This window comes from Sinocyclocheilus grahami, unplaced genomic scaffold, assembly GCF_001515645.1.
Source record: "Sinocyclocheilus grahami isolate Dianchi unplaced genomic scaffold, SAMN03320097.WGS_v1.1 scaffold281.1, whole genome shotgun sequence".
Taxonomy (NCBI): Eukaryota; Metazoa; Chordata; class Actinopteri; order Cypriniformes; family Cyprinidae; genus Sinocyclocheilus; species Sinocyclocheilus grahami.
The window spans coordinates 200,972-218,707 of record NW_015505460.1 but is presented as its reverse complement, the minus strand read 5'-3'; the positions used below and the strand labels follow the sequence as shown (position 1 = coordinate 218,707).

Here is a 17,736-nt window from a genome sequence, read left to right as displayed (position 1 = left end):
GTTTTTTGGACATTAAAGCATGTCAACATATTCTGTTACACCAAATACACAAAATAATGATCTTTAAAAAAGGATCATATGACCCCTTTAAATTATTTCATAAACAAAATTTAGTCTACCTCAATGTTAATGTGGTTAATTTGTCTGACTAAACAAAACTGTTTTTTTTTTCATTTATAAATGATTTGGGCCACAGGAACTGAAAAGCAGCAGAGGGGGGCACATAATAAACTGCATTATCAGCTTGACTCATTAATATTAATTATGTGACATGATGATTTGCAAAACAGTCGTATATGCCCCAGAGAGAGCATATAAGACATATTCTCCCTCGTGTGTCTATTTTTGCACTGTGCATGGATTACTGTAACATTCGGTGCTTCATTCTGAAAAAAAGTGGACTCCTTCATCTTCATAGGCAGCAAAAGCCATTAAAGTCAAAATTAGCCACAAATTCCTGAGGTAAAATGTGACAGCAGAAACGGCTTGGGAGCGGCGAGAAAGAGGGAGAATAGGTAATTTCTGCACAGCAATTCTTTTTCCCTGTGGGGAGAATCAATATTTAATTTCTCTGTCTGCAATGATAACGAGATGGCAAAATCATTGTTTATATATTTGAGCTTGAATAGACCTGTGGGTAGTGAGGAGAGAGAGTGAGTTGCACTGGCAGACAGCCACAGCAAATGAAGCTGCTCATCCACTCAGCTGATGGGAAGCAAATAGCATTGCCTGCTAAAGACCATTAGCAAATGAGCAGTCTTTTACCATGCCATTGTGATCACTGTGATCCAGTGACTGACAACTTCCACATCTAAACACAAACCACCCACACATAATCACAGGCAGCCAAAGGAACGATCAGTGGCATAAACAGCGTCTCTTTAACTGCAGGCACCTGTCCTGGGGGCTGAATTAATTGAATTTGTTGTATGTTTTCATGAACAATAATTTTAAATGCAGTTTCTATACCTAAAAAATAATTCTTATTCATACACAAACTTTAGTTGACCTCAACAGAAATGTTGTTAATTTGCCTGACTATACAAAGTGGCTGTTTATTTTCCTTTCAGAAATGATTTGGGCCACAGGATCTATAAAGCATGCTGGGGGTTGATTTTTTAAATTAAAACTAACAGATTTTATATAACCGTTTGTTATGTGAAGGGACATAAATAAATAAATAACCACGCCTTCATCATTTAGTTTAAGCCACTACTTTATATATCTATACACAGTGTCGTTTAAAAGTTTGGGATCAGTACGATTTTTTATGTTTTTTAAAGAAGTTTCTTGTGCTCATCAAGGCTGTATCTATTTGATCACAAATATAGAAAGAAAAGCAATTTTATGAAATATTATTGCAATTTAAAATAACATTTTTGTATTTTAATATACTTTAAAACCTAATTTATTTCTGTGACGCAGTGCTGCATTTTCAGCATCATTACTCCAGTCTTCAGTGTCACATGACCCTTGAGAAATCATTCTAATATGCTGATTAATAATCAATGTTGAAAACAGTTGTGCTGCTTAATATTTTTTGGGACCTTTAATAATTTATTTTAGGATTCTTTGATGAATAAAATGTTAAAAAGAACAGTGTTTATTAGAAATGGGAAACCGATATTAGAAATTGCAATAATATTTCACAATATTACTGTTTTAATTTTCTGTATTTTTTATCAAATATATACAGCCTTGATGAGTATAAGATACTCCATTAAAAAACATTAAAAATCTTACTGAACGACAGTGTATATATAAATATATGGATGGATGAATGCACGGATCGGGGAAAAATTACTAATGTATGTACGTTGCTGGTCATTATTAGTGGATAAATTAAATTAAAAGTGCAAGTGTCAAAATGTGTTTTATGAGAGTTTATTGTATAAAATTGACAGGGGCCAAAGCTGTTAAAGAAATAGTTGAAGAAACACCCAGAATGGCCAGATCCTTTCCTGAATGCTTCCCACTGTTCGCTGTACACCATTATTTCAGTCAAGCTGTGTGCGCTAAAACTGCTTTGGAATGAATGGAAAAAATCCCTGCATACAGTAAGAGGTACCTGAGATAATTCATCAATTCACAGCTGCAAAATGACTATTTGTATTTGATAAAATATGACATCAAACTAAAATTTCTTACAGCACAATGAGGGGGCTGGGGGGTGGGAGAGAGAGGGAGAGAGAGAGAGAGAGAGAGAGAGAGAGAGGGAGAGAAAGGCCGGCAAATCTGTGAACAAAACTGTTATCTCGTTCTGAATGCGCTGGAGACGGAGAATGACCTTGCATTGTGGAGATAATTTATTCTCAGAGAAGGTGACCTTTGGAAATTACATTTGCAGAGAAGTGGAATTGGAACCACTGATACACTTATAAAAAGAAGAGACAAAATGGATGAATAAGACTGAGATCATTTAAAAAAAAAACAACAACAACAACAAGAAGGGTGTCACTGTGCATAATGTGAGAGGTCTGCCATCACCGTACAGATGGTGGCGCACTGGAGCCTTTTAAAATGAGAGGACAAATAAAGCTTCATTTTTTGCCTAATAGCATCCATTTAAAATGAAAGAGTAATATGGAAATCATTTGAAAGTGTCTCCAGTGGCAGTTGCATATGAAAAAGGCCTTTTGAAATGTGATGCTACGATGCTCAATGAAAAAGTTTTTCCTGTTTTACGGCAACTAGTTATTAGACAGAAATTGACATGACTGCTTTCTGAATGAAACCTAGTAATTAACAGCTTTTAGCGTCTGCTCTGTTTTCGTACCCATTATTCACTCCTCTAAGTGACCCTTTTTTAAACACAGAAACATCCATTTGTCTAGTACCGAAAGAGCTTGAATGTTTGCTCATAAAATATTTGTTTAATTAAACACCTGGATACACGTGGCAAAGCGTCGAGCTTAAGCTGCTAGCAGAACGGGTTAGATTCCCGATGAAAAACAAGTTCCCGGGATAAACAAGTGTAGTGCAAGCGGAGAGAGGCTGCTAATTTGTTGCCTGTTGGCCAGCGAGAGACTATTGATTGGGAACTAATTGATTGCCAGCTGAAGTGATAAACCATGTGCTTGTGCAGACAGCATCACTAATACAGGAAGGGAGCGTCTGAAATCACATCGTGGCCTCCAGTGTGGGAGCAGAGCCCGGCCGTTCCGCACATGCTACGGTGATGAATGATCTCCAACATATGTGATCAGGCCCTGTGCTGCACTCTTTATTCAATCGATGAGATCTCTGTGTGGTTAAGCACAAATCTAAGACGGTTAATGCAAGGAAATGATTTCATCTAGTGCTAGGCACTGCAGTGTTTCAAATGCAATGCATTTGGCTGGAAAATGGTCCACAAATTGCTACAAAACTCATTATAGAAGTAAAACATGTCATTTTTTGCCTAGTCACGATTGCAGTGAATGTAAGCAATCAAGTCTCAGTGAATGCATGACTGATGTAACACAATGTACGCGGTATTTACTACAGAAGTCATTTTATTTCATTTCATTCTGTGAGGGAAAAAAATCTGTTTAATGACTACATTTTAGTGTTTAGTGCTTGCAACTCATATAAGAGACAAACAGGGCAGGAGCTCTTTTTTATTACTGTGAAATGGGCATTGGATTGTGAAGTTAGACATAAAAGGGAAATTCTTACATGAAAGAAATGTTATGTTTCTGCCAGTGGCGAAGTGGGAGTGAGGAATCACAGTTGTGCTCCCAAACTACTAAAAAAGTGCTGAAATACAAAATACACAATTAGGAATACAAAACAAAATGTTCAGACTTCAACTACTATATTTCTGAGTACTATATCTCAGAGTTATTATTAGTTTATCGCAAGTCCCGCCCATTTAAGAGTTCAACCAATCATACAAAGAGGTCAGGCTTGCAGATATTCAACACACACACACACACACACAAATGGTTTCCACTAAAAAAACGCTGGATGGAAATGCCAGCGCATTCTAAAAAACGTATGCGCTCAACTAAGTAAAATAAATTTCTTATCCGGTAAGAAAACATGCACATAAATTTCGATGGAAACACTTTAACTGAATAAATTCCTTAATGCGCATTAAAAAAGACAAGTGACTTTGCGATGGGACAGCATAACTGGACGAACCAACGGACCAATCTCATTGCACAGCATCTGCTATTTTGTCATTCTAAAATGCTTGAGCAAAGTCTCGTCAAAGTGTTTCGTTATAATTAACTCACAGAATTGCGTTCCCAAACAGCAGGCTCCAAAACTAAGATAACATGATCACGTTTCGTCTGCATGCTCTGAAGCTCGTAATTTATTGTATACAAAAATAATTATATACAGTGCATTCTCCTACTGCAGCAAATTAAATTTTTCTTCGTAATATTTAGTACAAGTTCATTAGGAAGTGACGACTTTGTCCTCTTCAAATCACTGGATGGAAATGGTGCTTTATTTGCAAGTGTTTTATGCGATATTCCAATTTTGCACACGTTTATGCCCAGCACAGGCACAGGAACAGTTTCTTCCCTCAGGCAATACATCTCATGAACACTTGACAATAAACGTGGAACACACAATACTATTATACATTTATTTAACACACATACGTATTTACATTTCAAATTTGCACCTAACATACCTGTACAGTATACTAAATTGTCTATTTTGTATATTGTGTTTTTGCTATTTTGCACATTATCTATTTTGTATATTATTCTTCTTATTAACTGTGTCTTTGTCTTGTCACTGTCATTCTGTCGCACTGTGGAGCTTCTGTCACTAAAACTAATTCCTCGTATGTGTAAACATACCTGGCAATAAAGCTCATTCTGATTCTGATAACTTTGGATGGAAACATAGCTACTGATAGTAATAAGGAAAGTTTCTTGAGCAGCAAATAAGCATATTAGAATGATTTCTAAAGTTTCATGCAACACTCAAGACTAGAGTAATGATGCTGAAAATTCAGCTTTTGCATAACAAGAATAATTAAATATAGAAGAGTATTTGTTTTATATCTCATAAATTACTTCTTTCAATTTTTTTTAAACGTTTTTGAAATAAGTCTCTCACCAAGGCTGTATTTGATCAAAAATACAGTAAAACAGTAATATTAAGAAATATTATTGCACTGCATACATTAAGTTTTTTGTATTTTAATATATTTTGTTATGTGTTTACTATATTTTAAAATATAATTTATTCCTGTGTTGGCAAAGCTGCATTTTCAGCATCATTACTCCAGCTTTCAGTGTCACACAAACCTTCAGAAATCACTCTAATATATTTTTATATTATACACTTTACAGTGAGACACAAAATGGTTAAAAAAAAGAAATCTGACATGATGTCCTTTATTAACCACAAAGGAGTAATCTATCTTCCTTTCATTGAAAAACTAATACAGGAAGAGACAATTGTGGGTAACAGAAAGCCCCATTTGTGTTGAATAGAGCTGGGTGACAATGAACTCACTGTTACAGAAATCTAAGACTGTACGCATAAGACGCCTTCCTCCGAAGCCTGCCAAATGCTTTCGCTAATGGCTTGCAATTAGCGTGTCGTGGCACGCACACAAAACATGCATTATCTTGATGAAATCCCAGTGAAAATCTAATCTAGAGAATGGCGGATGATGTTATCGTGCTGGGGACCCGGCCGGGCTTTTATGAAGTGTTGAGTGACAGGACCACGGTGCCACAGAATGAAGCGTTACAGCCCAACAGACTGCTGGGGGCAGCTGCGCATTCGGTCCTGCCACATGATTTCCATGGAAGAGTACGCCCTCAGTGGCCTTGCCTTCTGTTTGTGTCATTGGCTATACTGGCAGATTAAGTCAAGTGTGATCAGTGGCTCTTGATGCACAAGAAGGAATTCAGGAATTCAGGTAATGGTGATAAATGCATGCCGGGCTGCATTATCAGATGTAGGGGTTATCAGATGCAGGTGAGTCTGAAACACAATCCTTGGTTGGTTTTTACAGTATTGATCACGGGTCTGCTAAGGTCAGTAATCTATCATTCACAGGCTTGCCAAAAATGTCAGACTGCTGTTTTCCAGCTCCTCTTATTTTGTTGTACACTCTTAAAAATAAAGGTGCTTCAAAAGGTTCTTCAAGCGATGCCAAAGAAGAACCATTTTTGGTTCCGCAAAGAACAATTTAGTCAAAGGTTCTTTAAAGAACCATCTCTTTCTTACATTTTTAATAATCTGAAGAACCTTCTTTCGCCACAAAGAACCTTTTGTGAAACAGAAAGGTTCTTCAGATGTTAAAGGTTCTTTATGGAACCATTTAGACAAAAAGGTTATTCTATGGCATGGTGAAGCACCTTTATTTTTAAGAGTGTAGTCCATCACTACTACGAGATGTTTTGACCAGCACTTCCACTTGCATTAAGTCTGAGGCAAAGCCAAGCTTTTTAGACCATTTCAAAGAGCGTAAATGCTTAGAATGTTTTTCATTCTGAGAGAAAGAGTCTTTCAAAGAGTATTTAATCTTCTTTTCAAGTCATGAAAAGAAAGCCAGTGTGCACTGATAGAAAATGAAATGCAACACGTATAGGTGGCTTGAATTCCAATTCTGCAGAGGTAAAATGCTGAGATAATACGGTTGGTGTGATATGTGCAGAGGCAGATGATTACTCTTGAGAACAGATATTCATATTTAGCTACATTATGTTTTTATTACAAAAGCCTGAAAAATAAAACAGAATGCACTTGGTGAACTCGGCGAGAAACAGCAGGCATCTACACCATAGATGCAGTCTCAGCCTCAGACGTCATGCCCATGGACCGTTGGTTGAACGTCTGATGCATAAGGCAAACAAAATAGAAACATTTCGGGAGTTTCAAAGTTGTCATCTGATTGGTTGAATTCGATTTCAAGGAGATGCGTGTGTCGTGTTCTTTGACGGTCCATATGAAAACAAAACCGTCATGATGGCAAACCATATTTACAACTGTGACATCAGGATCGACTAAACACTGGATTTTCAAAAGTACAGTACGTTAAGTAAATTTGCACAACATTCTTTAATGAATGATTTATCGGTTGCGTGCCAGTCTGACTTTACATTTTCACACCCTAAACTTTATGCAGAACAAAATGAACTGTTATTGGTTGATTTACATGTTCCTGGATCAACATTCCAATCAACCAATCAGAATTGGGGGATACGTTTGCAGGAGGTGTCAATTTTAGCCTTATAACCAGAGTTAGATGCTTCTACACCCTTGTTATTCAACCATCATTTCCCACTGATTCCCTTAACCAAGAAATAATTTTTTTTTTTTGTTTTAAACTGGATGTTTTGAATGTTCAGTGAAAACAAACAGAAATAACTTGATATGAACTTCAGCCAAACTTTTTAGAACACAGTTTTGTTAGCTGGGGCAACATGGTTGGCGTTAGGAAACATTGTGAGACCTTTTTTTTTTAGTTTATGATACCATCAATTAAAGTTTATGATACCATCAATTAAATTAAATTAGATATGAGCTGCACTTGCATGACTAAAAATAGCTGCCAGAGTGCATTCCCAAGCATTTAAAGGACTTTGTCTCAGAAACTGCATTTTGAAATCGGAAATTGACATCAAGTGGAAATTGCTTCAATTTTTTTACTCCATGTCCATGTGATGCATCATCCATTGTAAACTGTAGTGTGTAGGCGTTCTGATTGCACAAAAGCAAAAATAGTTTCCAGTCTCAAAGCTAAGATTGGCTTTGATAAACACATTCAGATTGCTTGTATAGCAATCTGCATTTCTCTATAATCAAAATGGACTTTCTTTTTTTTTTGGAAGAGGATTACATATTATACTGATGTTCTCTAAACATTTCACATCTGAATACAATTGTGCTGTCAGATTTTATATAGGCCAGATTTATGTGAACCAATATGAGGTATAGCGTGGGAGGGAATACAAGGTGGGCCGAAACAAATCCCAAGGTTATTACTAAAAGCATAAGATGCGATGGCCTTTATCTGTCAGAGACAACAGCGTGTGTTGATATATATTGCTTATGACACATAATGAAACAAACTTGCCTTGATCATTATTTAGTGCAGCTCACCTTAAAATCATAGTGAAATCAGATTTAAACTCGAAAAAAAAATTTGTATTTATGGCAAAAGTTGTGTACATGTGAATGTGACCTATATTTTGAGCTGTCTGAAAAAAAAATTCTATGAAAGAGGCTACTGCCGTTTACTCAGGTGCAAGAGACATGGATTTTAGAGAGGATTACCTAAAGCTTAACAGGTTTTAAAATACCTAATCTAGAGAAAAAGTTACATAAGACATCAAAATAATCCATAAGTAATTCACATGACTTTAGTCGATCAATTAAAGCATCGTGAAGCAAAAAACTGCATGTCTGTAGGAAACAAATCCATTGTTAAGGCATATTACCTGTAAACTGTCACTTCTGGCCAAAGTACAAGTCCATAATCCATAATTCTGCTTCCTCCAGTGAAAAAGTCCTCTCGCATCAAAATCCACCAACATATTTGTTCAGAATGGTTTTCATTTGTGAACTGTGCTTGATCTTTGCATATCTCTCTCCTGATACAGACAAGAGTCCTTTTCACCAGAGAAAGCAATATTATAGATAGAGCACTCATATTTTAGCTGGAAGTAATGGTTTGAAGTAAAAAAAAAAATGTCTTGATGGATTTGTTCATTACAAACACAGAGCTTTTCACTTCACAAAATACTAATCGATGGACTGGAGTGGTACGGATTACTTTGGATTATTATGATGTTTTTATCATCTGTTTGGACATTCTGGCACCCATTCACTGAAGAGGATCCATTGGTGAGCAAGTGATGAAATGGTGATGTAATTTTTTTTAAATAATCTGTTTTTTTATTAGGAAATTTTTAAAAGGTGGTTAAACATATCAAATTTAACTTAGTTAACTTAATATATCCTTTTTCGAAAATAAATACTTTCTGAAATTACTGGCATAACAAAAGCATGTTCAGTTTTTAAGGTACTGCATAACAGGATTGACCCACTGTGTTTAATGAATTGAACCATTCAATGAAATTTGGGATGGTTGAGGTAAACATGCTTCCTTCCAAATCAAATTACACCATTCCATGTCACGTCAAAACTCACAGGTTTTCCCACTCAAAACATTATACCTCATCGTTTGCTCTTCTCCCTGTGTATTTTCAGTTTAAAATAGACAGACACGCACATGTTGCTACAACAATACCCAATTAAACAATAAAAAGTCTCTCAATTTACTTTGTGTTTTGCTCTGTAATCCCAACAGAAGTACTTTCTTTATTATAATTGGTTCCAGAGCACCCATTCAAAACATCACAGCATCTCTTATTCCAAAGACAGCTGCAAAGCAAGATAAGTGGAAAGTATTACTTCCATAGGTCTAACATGATTTATAGTGTTGTTACAACGTCTCAAAATATTGAAAGAGTTGTGGATACCTGATGCCTCCAAAAGAACGTCTTCGAAAGATAAATTGCACAATTGCAGCAATCCAAGATGACTGGAAAAACTGCATGTACAATTAGAGGCAAGAGGTCACATAACAAAATAAGCGCAGGCAAGAGATTTTAATGCCACCCAGGGACAAACCGATGGCTGAAATAATAAACCTCACCTCACAGATGTGATGCATCTGGTTAATAATACAGCACTGGGACACCGGGATAAAGGCCTGTGATATTGATTTAAGCAGAATAAAAGAATAACAATCACTTCATAAAAACAAAAACGAACCTTTCTTTTATCGCACCTGACAAGTGGAAGTCATTCATCCAAGTCATCCTCAAACAGTCCCTGTGCATCTTTGATTGGATGGTATGGATTCAATTAGCATGCTAATGAGGGCATCTTGTGTCTCATTGCGTCGAAGGCTCTGACAGGACAACAGCAATTAGCATAAGCCATTATCAATTTACTGAGAGACAGAGACTGATTGGTGGAGGGGAGGCACAGGGCCACGGAGCTGGACTTTTAGACAATGAAAAGTGCTGATGCTAAACGGTTTTCCTCCTCGTTGTGATCACACTACAGGACAGCAGGTAGAATTTGCATATCGGATAAACGAGAGGTTGCGCATTCACATTCAAGGAGATTTTATTTTTATTTATTTATTTTTTCTGGACATTTACGTGTTGTCTTTCAAGATGGTAATTTATCTCAAACTTCAAGAGAGACCTTAAGGCCCAATCCCGATTCTATTTTATACCCCTTCCCCTGAAAATATTCCCCTAAGAATTGGGACACTACTACTATGCCGTCACACGTCATCATACGTCGTCTAGCTCCTGCAATACACACACCTATACTGGTGTGCATTAGAGCTTTTAATTACCGTTCTATATTAATGCGCTGCTTACTGACACACACACACACACACACACACACACACCAAATATCGTGCAGCTCACACATCCAGGAGCAAAGAAACTTGTCAATGCTGCCCCACGACTTTTATTAATAACAGTTTAAATACTGAATCGCTCGTTATATTTTCCAGCAACGAGAGGATAAAATCGCTGTTTTTGAAGTAAACTCACTCTGAAAAGAGAAAGGCACAGACGCGCACACACACAACTTTCATCTCTCTCTCTCTCCCTCCCTCTCTCTCTCTCTCTCTCGAATTGGAAATATTTCAAAAAAGGGTTTAGCGATTTATAATTATTGGGTGTACTAGCCCTCCTCAATGTCTATGGTGGCTATTATCGCCCTGATCAGACATGAAAATATGTTGTGGCACTATCGTGCAGTCAGTAATGATATGACGTTAGCAAACTTTAGCGATTTTTTGCAAACATTTCTTTGAGTAACATGACCGTAAATATGAACTCACGATTGAATGTAACATAAAACAAATGAATTATTTTCGTTAAAATCTTTATTAATGCCAAAAATGCTTACATTTATGTGTCTTTTTGTTCGCTCGGGCAGCCATGTTGCAGCTGAAGCCGGTTTACGCTGAGATAATTCATACCCCTTCATTTGAAGTGTGGTCCCGAAAAAATCTTCGTTTGAAGGGCTAACTGGCCCTTCCCCTACCTCTACCCCTCAAACCAAAAGAGAATCGAGACACCCCTTGGGGGGTTGAAGGGGAAGGGCTAAGGGGTAGAATTGGGATTGGGCCTAAATATCATCTTGATGGAGCTGAACGAACTATGAATATCTCAGTTCAAAGAATTCAGAGCATTTATAGGAATTTCAGATTAGTCTCAAAGAAAGTAATTTATGTGAGTGTGTAGAGTTCACTGAAACTAAAAAACAGAACTATGCAATAATAAATCAATGGAATCAGTGAATGGGACACATATTTTTGCTACTTTAAAAATATTAATTCATGAGTTTTTAAGAACCACTTCAACAATTCATGCAGAAAGAATCTGAAAACTCTATTGAGCCCAAACCTGTGACTCAGAAGGTATGCCAATGAAACGCACACAACATTTCAAAAAGTATTTGCAGGCCTGGTTTGCATTCCACATATTAAGGAAACCAAACTGAGATTTGTGTAAGAGATCTTACACAAATCTCACTTTGGTTTCTTTTTATATATATATATATATAAAATCCACATACATTAACTCTACAATAAATGGTTTGGCATTGTGTACAATGCATATTTTTGCTTATGACACATTGCTTTTGAAGTTTTTTTTTTCCTCATGTAAATCAAGTTTACATCAAGTATGTACTTGAGTAAAAGTACAGAAACACTAACAAAATATTACTCCTGTAAAAGTGTAAGCACTTATCCTTTAATTTTTACTTAAGCAAAAGTACTGGGTCGTGAAGCATTTTTAAATAAAATATAGTGGCGCAAAAAGGTATAAGCATAAACAGTAAAAATGTATGAATATGAATGTAAAAACATTTTTTTTTTGGAACAAGTGGGAATTTTCTAAACATGCTCCAGCTCTTCTTTTGTTAAATTAATGACAAATAACCCAAACCTAAAAATCTCATAAGAAAGGAGCTTTAAACACATACTGTATATGCACACAATTCCATCTCTAACTGCTTTTCAAACGTGTACTTAAGTGTTATGCAAAGCATACCGAAGCCATATTGCAAAACTTCATCCTGAGTCCTCTCTGCCTACTCACATCAGATCATAGTCTCATCAATTCCTTTTTCCCCAGTCAACTCCTTTACAAACATTATGGCCAGACTGCTGATGATAAAGGAAATAATTATTCCACTGAACTCATGCCATTTCTTTCTTAGAAGTTTCGCAGGAGAGATTTCGATAGTGGCAGCGGTGAAGATCAGAGCTTACTTTATTAGGTTGAAATGTCACAGGTAGACTGGCATTTAGGTTAATGAAAAAAAATATTGTATAGTTTAAAATAATAGGGCATGCTGTCATTGGATCAGGGCCTCTGACCTACAGCACGCTATACAAAGCAACTAATAAATCGGCAATATTTAAATGTATTAACCCTTTCTGTTGCTCTGTTCACATCTGGGACAATTACCTGATGCTAAAGAGGCTGTCAGTATGAGTTAAAACTCATTGAAGTTGCCATAAAGTTACACAGAGTTAATAAGCAAGGCGATGCTAAGGTTTTTAAAGAGTTTAGTCATAATTTCCGACAAACTACAATATATTCACACTAATCATAAATGAACCTGTCAGAATGAGTAAGACGCTCCATATATCTGGAAACTTGAGCAGAATACAAGAGCTATATTAAGGTTAGATATGTTAGATGAGTTATATATCACATTATTGGAAATGCCATTTGAATTCATAACTCAGACTCAGTGTTCACAGTAAATGGGATACAGCAAAAAGGTTTTATGTAAGAAGTTGGGTGCACACTGTTCAAATACCAAGACCTTGTTGAGTTAATTTACAGTCTAGGATAAGTGTCAATTCTGCATTCAAAATCAAATTCCCCTTAACTTTAACGCGTTCAGTCAATCCCATACACTTTAAATTTAAACAAAATAAGATGGTGCCCTTTGCCAAGACAATTTCTTTTTCTTTCCTACTATAAATATAATAACCAAAATTATTGTATTTGCACTAAAAATAGCAGACAACAAGAAGAAATGAAGGTGATATTACATTTAAACAACTGAATTAAATGTAAGATATTCTCAAAAATAGACTGTACGTACACATTCTAGCCATAGGCCATTGTGTAAGGCTGGAGAAGGCCACGGGGTCTTGGGGCAAAAATGCCCCTGCACAAACAAATTAAATCTATTACGTCTGTTGCTAACAAAGTGTAAATCAATAGAAAGTGTCGACTGCTGCATTAAATTAAGATTTGCTCATGTTGCACCGTATTTCGTTTTAGGCGTTTTTACAGTGTTGCACATTATAACCAATCACACACGATTCTGTTGAGCTTAGAAATAAAATAGCCAATCAGAGACGTTCAGATGAGTCATCGCTGAAACTCATCAGCTTTGTAGAACGCGCCGATGACTAAATTCCTCAAATTCTCTCATCATAAACAACAAAGCGCAGATGTACGTACAATGTAAGTAAGGGATTCATTTCGCAGTGTAGACAGCTTCAGTGATTATAACTATACTTTAGTTTTTTTGAGAATGCGATAGATCAAAGTTAGTGATAATGTCATTTCTGTACATAATTTATTCGCCGTTTGAATAACCGTGGGAAGGAAACGTTATATAATTATCAATTTCTAATGTTTTAATTAAATTGTAATTACATTAAATGCAAATTCAGTCCCATTAAACATATTTTATTAGCCTACACGACACCCATGTCTGGTTCTTGCCTAAAAAGACAGGTTTATGATGTTTGTAGTTAATAGATTTGGCTGCTTTTAGCCTTACCCTGGAGTTGGTTCACCCTCCGCCTATGATTCTAGCAATACTGCCAGATTATATTTTTCTTTGACCAAACACTCTTAAAAATAAAAGTGCTTAAAAGGTTCTTCACAGTGATGCCATAGAAGAACCATTTTTGGTTCCACAAAGAACCATTCAGTCAAAGGTTCTTTAAAGAATCATCTCTTTCTTACCTTTTTATAATCTAAAGAACTGTTTTTCTCCACAAAGAATCATTTGTGAAACAGAAAGGTTCTTCAGATGTTAAAGGTTCTTTATGGAACCATTTAGACAAAAAGGTTATTCTATGGCAGCGTGAAGCACCTTTATTTTTAAGAGTGTAATAATTGAACTAAGTACATGACTGGCCTTTAGGGGTGGAACGGTTCAACTTACTCACGGTTCGGTTCGTATCACGGTTTTAAAGTCATGGTTTCGGTATGGTTCGGTATGTGCTATGTTTAGGGAAAACTATACTGTTAAATAAAAATAAAGAAAATACGAATAATCTATCTAACTACAGGCAACAACACAAATAAATACAATAGAGTAAAGATACAAATAAAATAAACAGTGATTTTCAGTTTTTTTTAGGTAAGCCATGAATGTCACATAACCTGCTTTCTGGAATACACCCCAGGTCTCACCTGTGCGCGTGCGCTATCAACACCCGGGTGATGACGTAATAAATGACTGCTCATATTCCAGCATACGCCAGTCGCATTGAACAAGAGTGAATGGTTTGTCCACTTTTTTTTATTTTTCATCGCTGTTGTTGTAATGTACTGGGAAGCCAGAATGTGCATCAACAGAAACATACATTAGCAGAACTCTGTTTGTTTTACGTGTTATTTATAGCAAACCATATTACAGATGCGTTGTCAGATTTAAGTTGAACCGCGACCCTAGTGCGTGCCGAACCGTGTGTGGAGAACCGTACAGTTCGATTTTTTTCCGTGAACTGTTCCACCCCTACTGGCCTTATATCTTTTTTGGGGAGTCTAGGCCACATGTGCAGATTTTTAGTATAAGGGGATGTGAAGCCTTATAAATAAATAAAATCATGCATACATACATACATAGCTACGAACAAACAAACATACAAACAACTGACCCTATGTCTTTTTGGGGAGTCTAGGCCATGTGCACACATTTGTAGTGAAGGGGTTATGTGAAGCAATAAAAAACAAACAAACAGACAGACAGACAAACAAACAAACAAACAAACATACATAAATAAACAAAAATAAATAAATAAATACAAATAAATAAACAAACATACAAATAACTGAACCTATGACTTTTGAGGGAGTCTAGGCCATGAGTAGTAAAGGGGTTATGTGAAGCAACTAAAAAACAGACAGACTAACAAGCATAAACAAACAAACAAACAAATAAATAAATACAAACAAACATACATACAAACAACCGACCCTGTTTCTTTTTAGGAAGTCTAGGCTATGTGCACATATTTGTAGTGAAGAGGTTACGTGAAGCAAATAAAATGTAAACAAAAAAAGTAACAACATTTCAGTTTAGTTTTTTTTGGCGTCTAGGCCATGTGCACAGATTTGTTGTAGTGCAAGTCTGAATAATAGGAAGACCAAACAGCTACAGCAAGATATTGCATCAGTCAATAATGATAGTGATGGGTAGGGTTTTATGTAAGCTTCTGGAACATATGCATCTACTCTATATAAAGTCCTATTTGCACGTTTCTTGTCGAAGTGGATATAAATGAATATTTATAAAGTACCTTTTGGGTTTCAGCTGCCAGTTGCTGAAGGGAAGGTGACGCTATGGCCTGCAGGGATCCAGGGGCTCTGACAGGATTGTGCAGGCTGACATAAGCCACTGCCCTGCTCTGAAGAACCACTGCATTCTCCTGTACAGACACACAAAACACAGCCGTCACCTGCCAACAATGATATGTCCGGGCCTTGACTGGTATTTTGGCATCAAAGCCTGAGTAACCCCCAATGAGACACTACAATTTTGTTAAATGAGCATTGTGAATAATTTGAACCATTACTGTCTTTCTCATACTCAAAAGCTATCATTTTACCGTGACATTATTAGGGGCTTCTTCAGATTAATGATGACGTTTGCATTGTACTGATTAGAATAAACTCCTTTGCCGAACAGAATAATTTTATTAACACTCCAAAATCATCCATCTGTCTGATTGAATCTTCATGGCTTGCTGATCATGTTAGCAAGCTTTTGTACGGCTGCTCAAGGCTAATCTGTACTATTTTTGTTTTTCCTCCATCGCTTTAGTTGTCAAACTGAGGAAGAGAAAAAGCGATGTGCTTTTGATCTAATACTAAACTCAACTTTGAGGTTGCAACCCTACACATCGTTGACAAAGATTTCTATAAACTAATATGTATCATGAATTAGACAAATTCAAGCATATTTTTTAAATCTACATCTAAAATATGCAGCTTATATATGTAAATTGTAGGCTATAATGTGACCTGGATGTCGCATAGGGGTCGCATAAAATGCACATGCTCATTGTCTTGCTCCTACATGAATTCCATGTTGAAATTTGTTTAAGGATGTTTAAATAAGAAATACTCCAAACTCCAAACACAAACTTGTACATACAATTCACTACAGTGTCTAGCTGAAATGAACACTAGAGGCAGTAAAAGACAGTAAAACAACTTTTATGTAAATTATGATTACAGTGGCATACTATTGATTAAGAAATACTTATTTTGCATGATTCCTTGTACATTTAACACTTTTACATCAAAATGCTTTTTGCATCACACAACCAGCTCCACATATATAAGGCTTTTTTGACATAGTAAACTTGCTCAGAATTCTCACCCGGTACAGCACTGCACTTGTTAAGCGAAGCAGTTGGGTCAAGACCAGTGAAACACAAGTCTCAATAAAAGAGCTCAAAGACTTGTACAAGCAAGCTAAAGTGGCAAAAATGCGTTTTATCTCCTGTTTGCTTCTGTTAACACTATTGGTTAGGATTAGTGTAGGCGGTACATTATTTTCAAATGTGATAAAGCATTAACTTTTTTGGCCACTCACCAGACATTTCCTAACTGTGATACCAGTAACAACCAACATAAAACACCGACTGAATGGTAATTGGTTTTGGTTAAAACCGACTGTGCTTTTGAATGTTTTGCAAAATGTACAAGCAATGTAATATTATTTAGCAGAAATGTCACCACAGGCACGTTTTTCCAATGAGCCTGGACTGAAATAGTCAAATATTACCTTCCCCCACTCAAAGGAGCCGATGTTGCCCAGTGAGGTTCCCCCCCAGGAGCAGAAGACGTTGGTGCGGTCGGGCTGCCAGCCCGCACGGGTTTGAGCCGTCATGGAGGCGATGATCTGAGACATGACTGCAGAGCCTTTCCCCCAGTCCGCCAACGCACCCTCGTACCAGCTGCCATGACGACTGCCAACCAGTACATATCGATCTACAAGGGGAAACAGAGCGGGAACACTTACACACAAAACAAGAAATAAACAAACACTCACAGACCAACAAACATGTTCACACAGGTGGAGTGTTAATCAACTGCAGGGTAAAGCTACCGTATGAAAACTAGGAGGATCTTTGTCTTTTTAAATACATTTTTAAAATTGATTTCCTGCCATCTGGAACCTAATATTACATATAAAATAAATGAAAAACACATTGTGGTTAACTTTACTAAAGAATGTAGTAATGTTCAATTAAGTTGCATTTTCTACCTAATCCGGCCATTAAATTGAGTTACCTAATGTATTTGTGACAGCATGTATGACTCAAATAAAACCAATTAAAATATTGGGGAAAATGTACAGTAGTAAAAAGTAAAAAGCTTGAATTACAAAAACTTATGGATAAAATGTATATTATTATTAGCAAAGTAATATTTACAATTTTACTGTAATATATATATATAT

The 17,736-nt window shown here is 36.4% G+C and overlaps 1 protein-coding gene across 1 annotated transcript in view; it reads right to left on the bottom strand.

Moving 5' to 3' along the window:
- Nucleotides 1-17,736, bottom strand: part of LOC107600312 (inactive N-acetylated-alpha-linked acidic dipeptidase-like protein 2) — a 98,150-nt gene that overhangs the window by 1,519 nt on the left and 78,895 nt on the right. Inside the window, exons 8-9 of the mRNA XM_016292181.1 lie at nt 17,059-17,264; nt 15,566-15,694 (exon numbers count right to left, since the gene is read on the bottom strand). Of these exons, the coding sequence (XP_016147667.1) occupies nt 15,566-15,694; nt 17,059-17,264 (335 nt within the window). The remainder of the gene's footprint in view (nt 1-15,565; nt 15,695-17,058; nt 17,265-17,736) is intronic.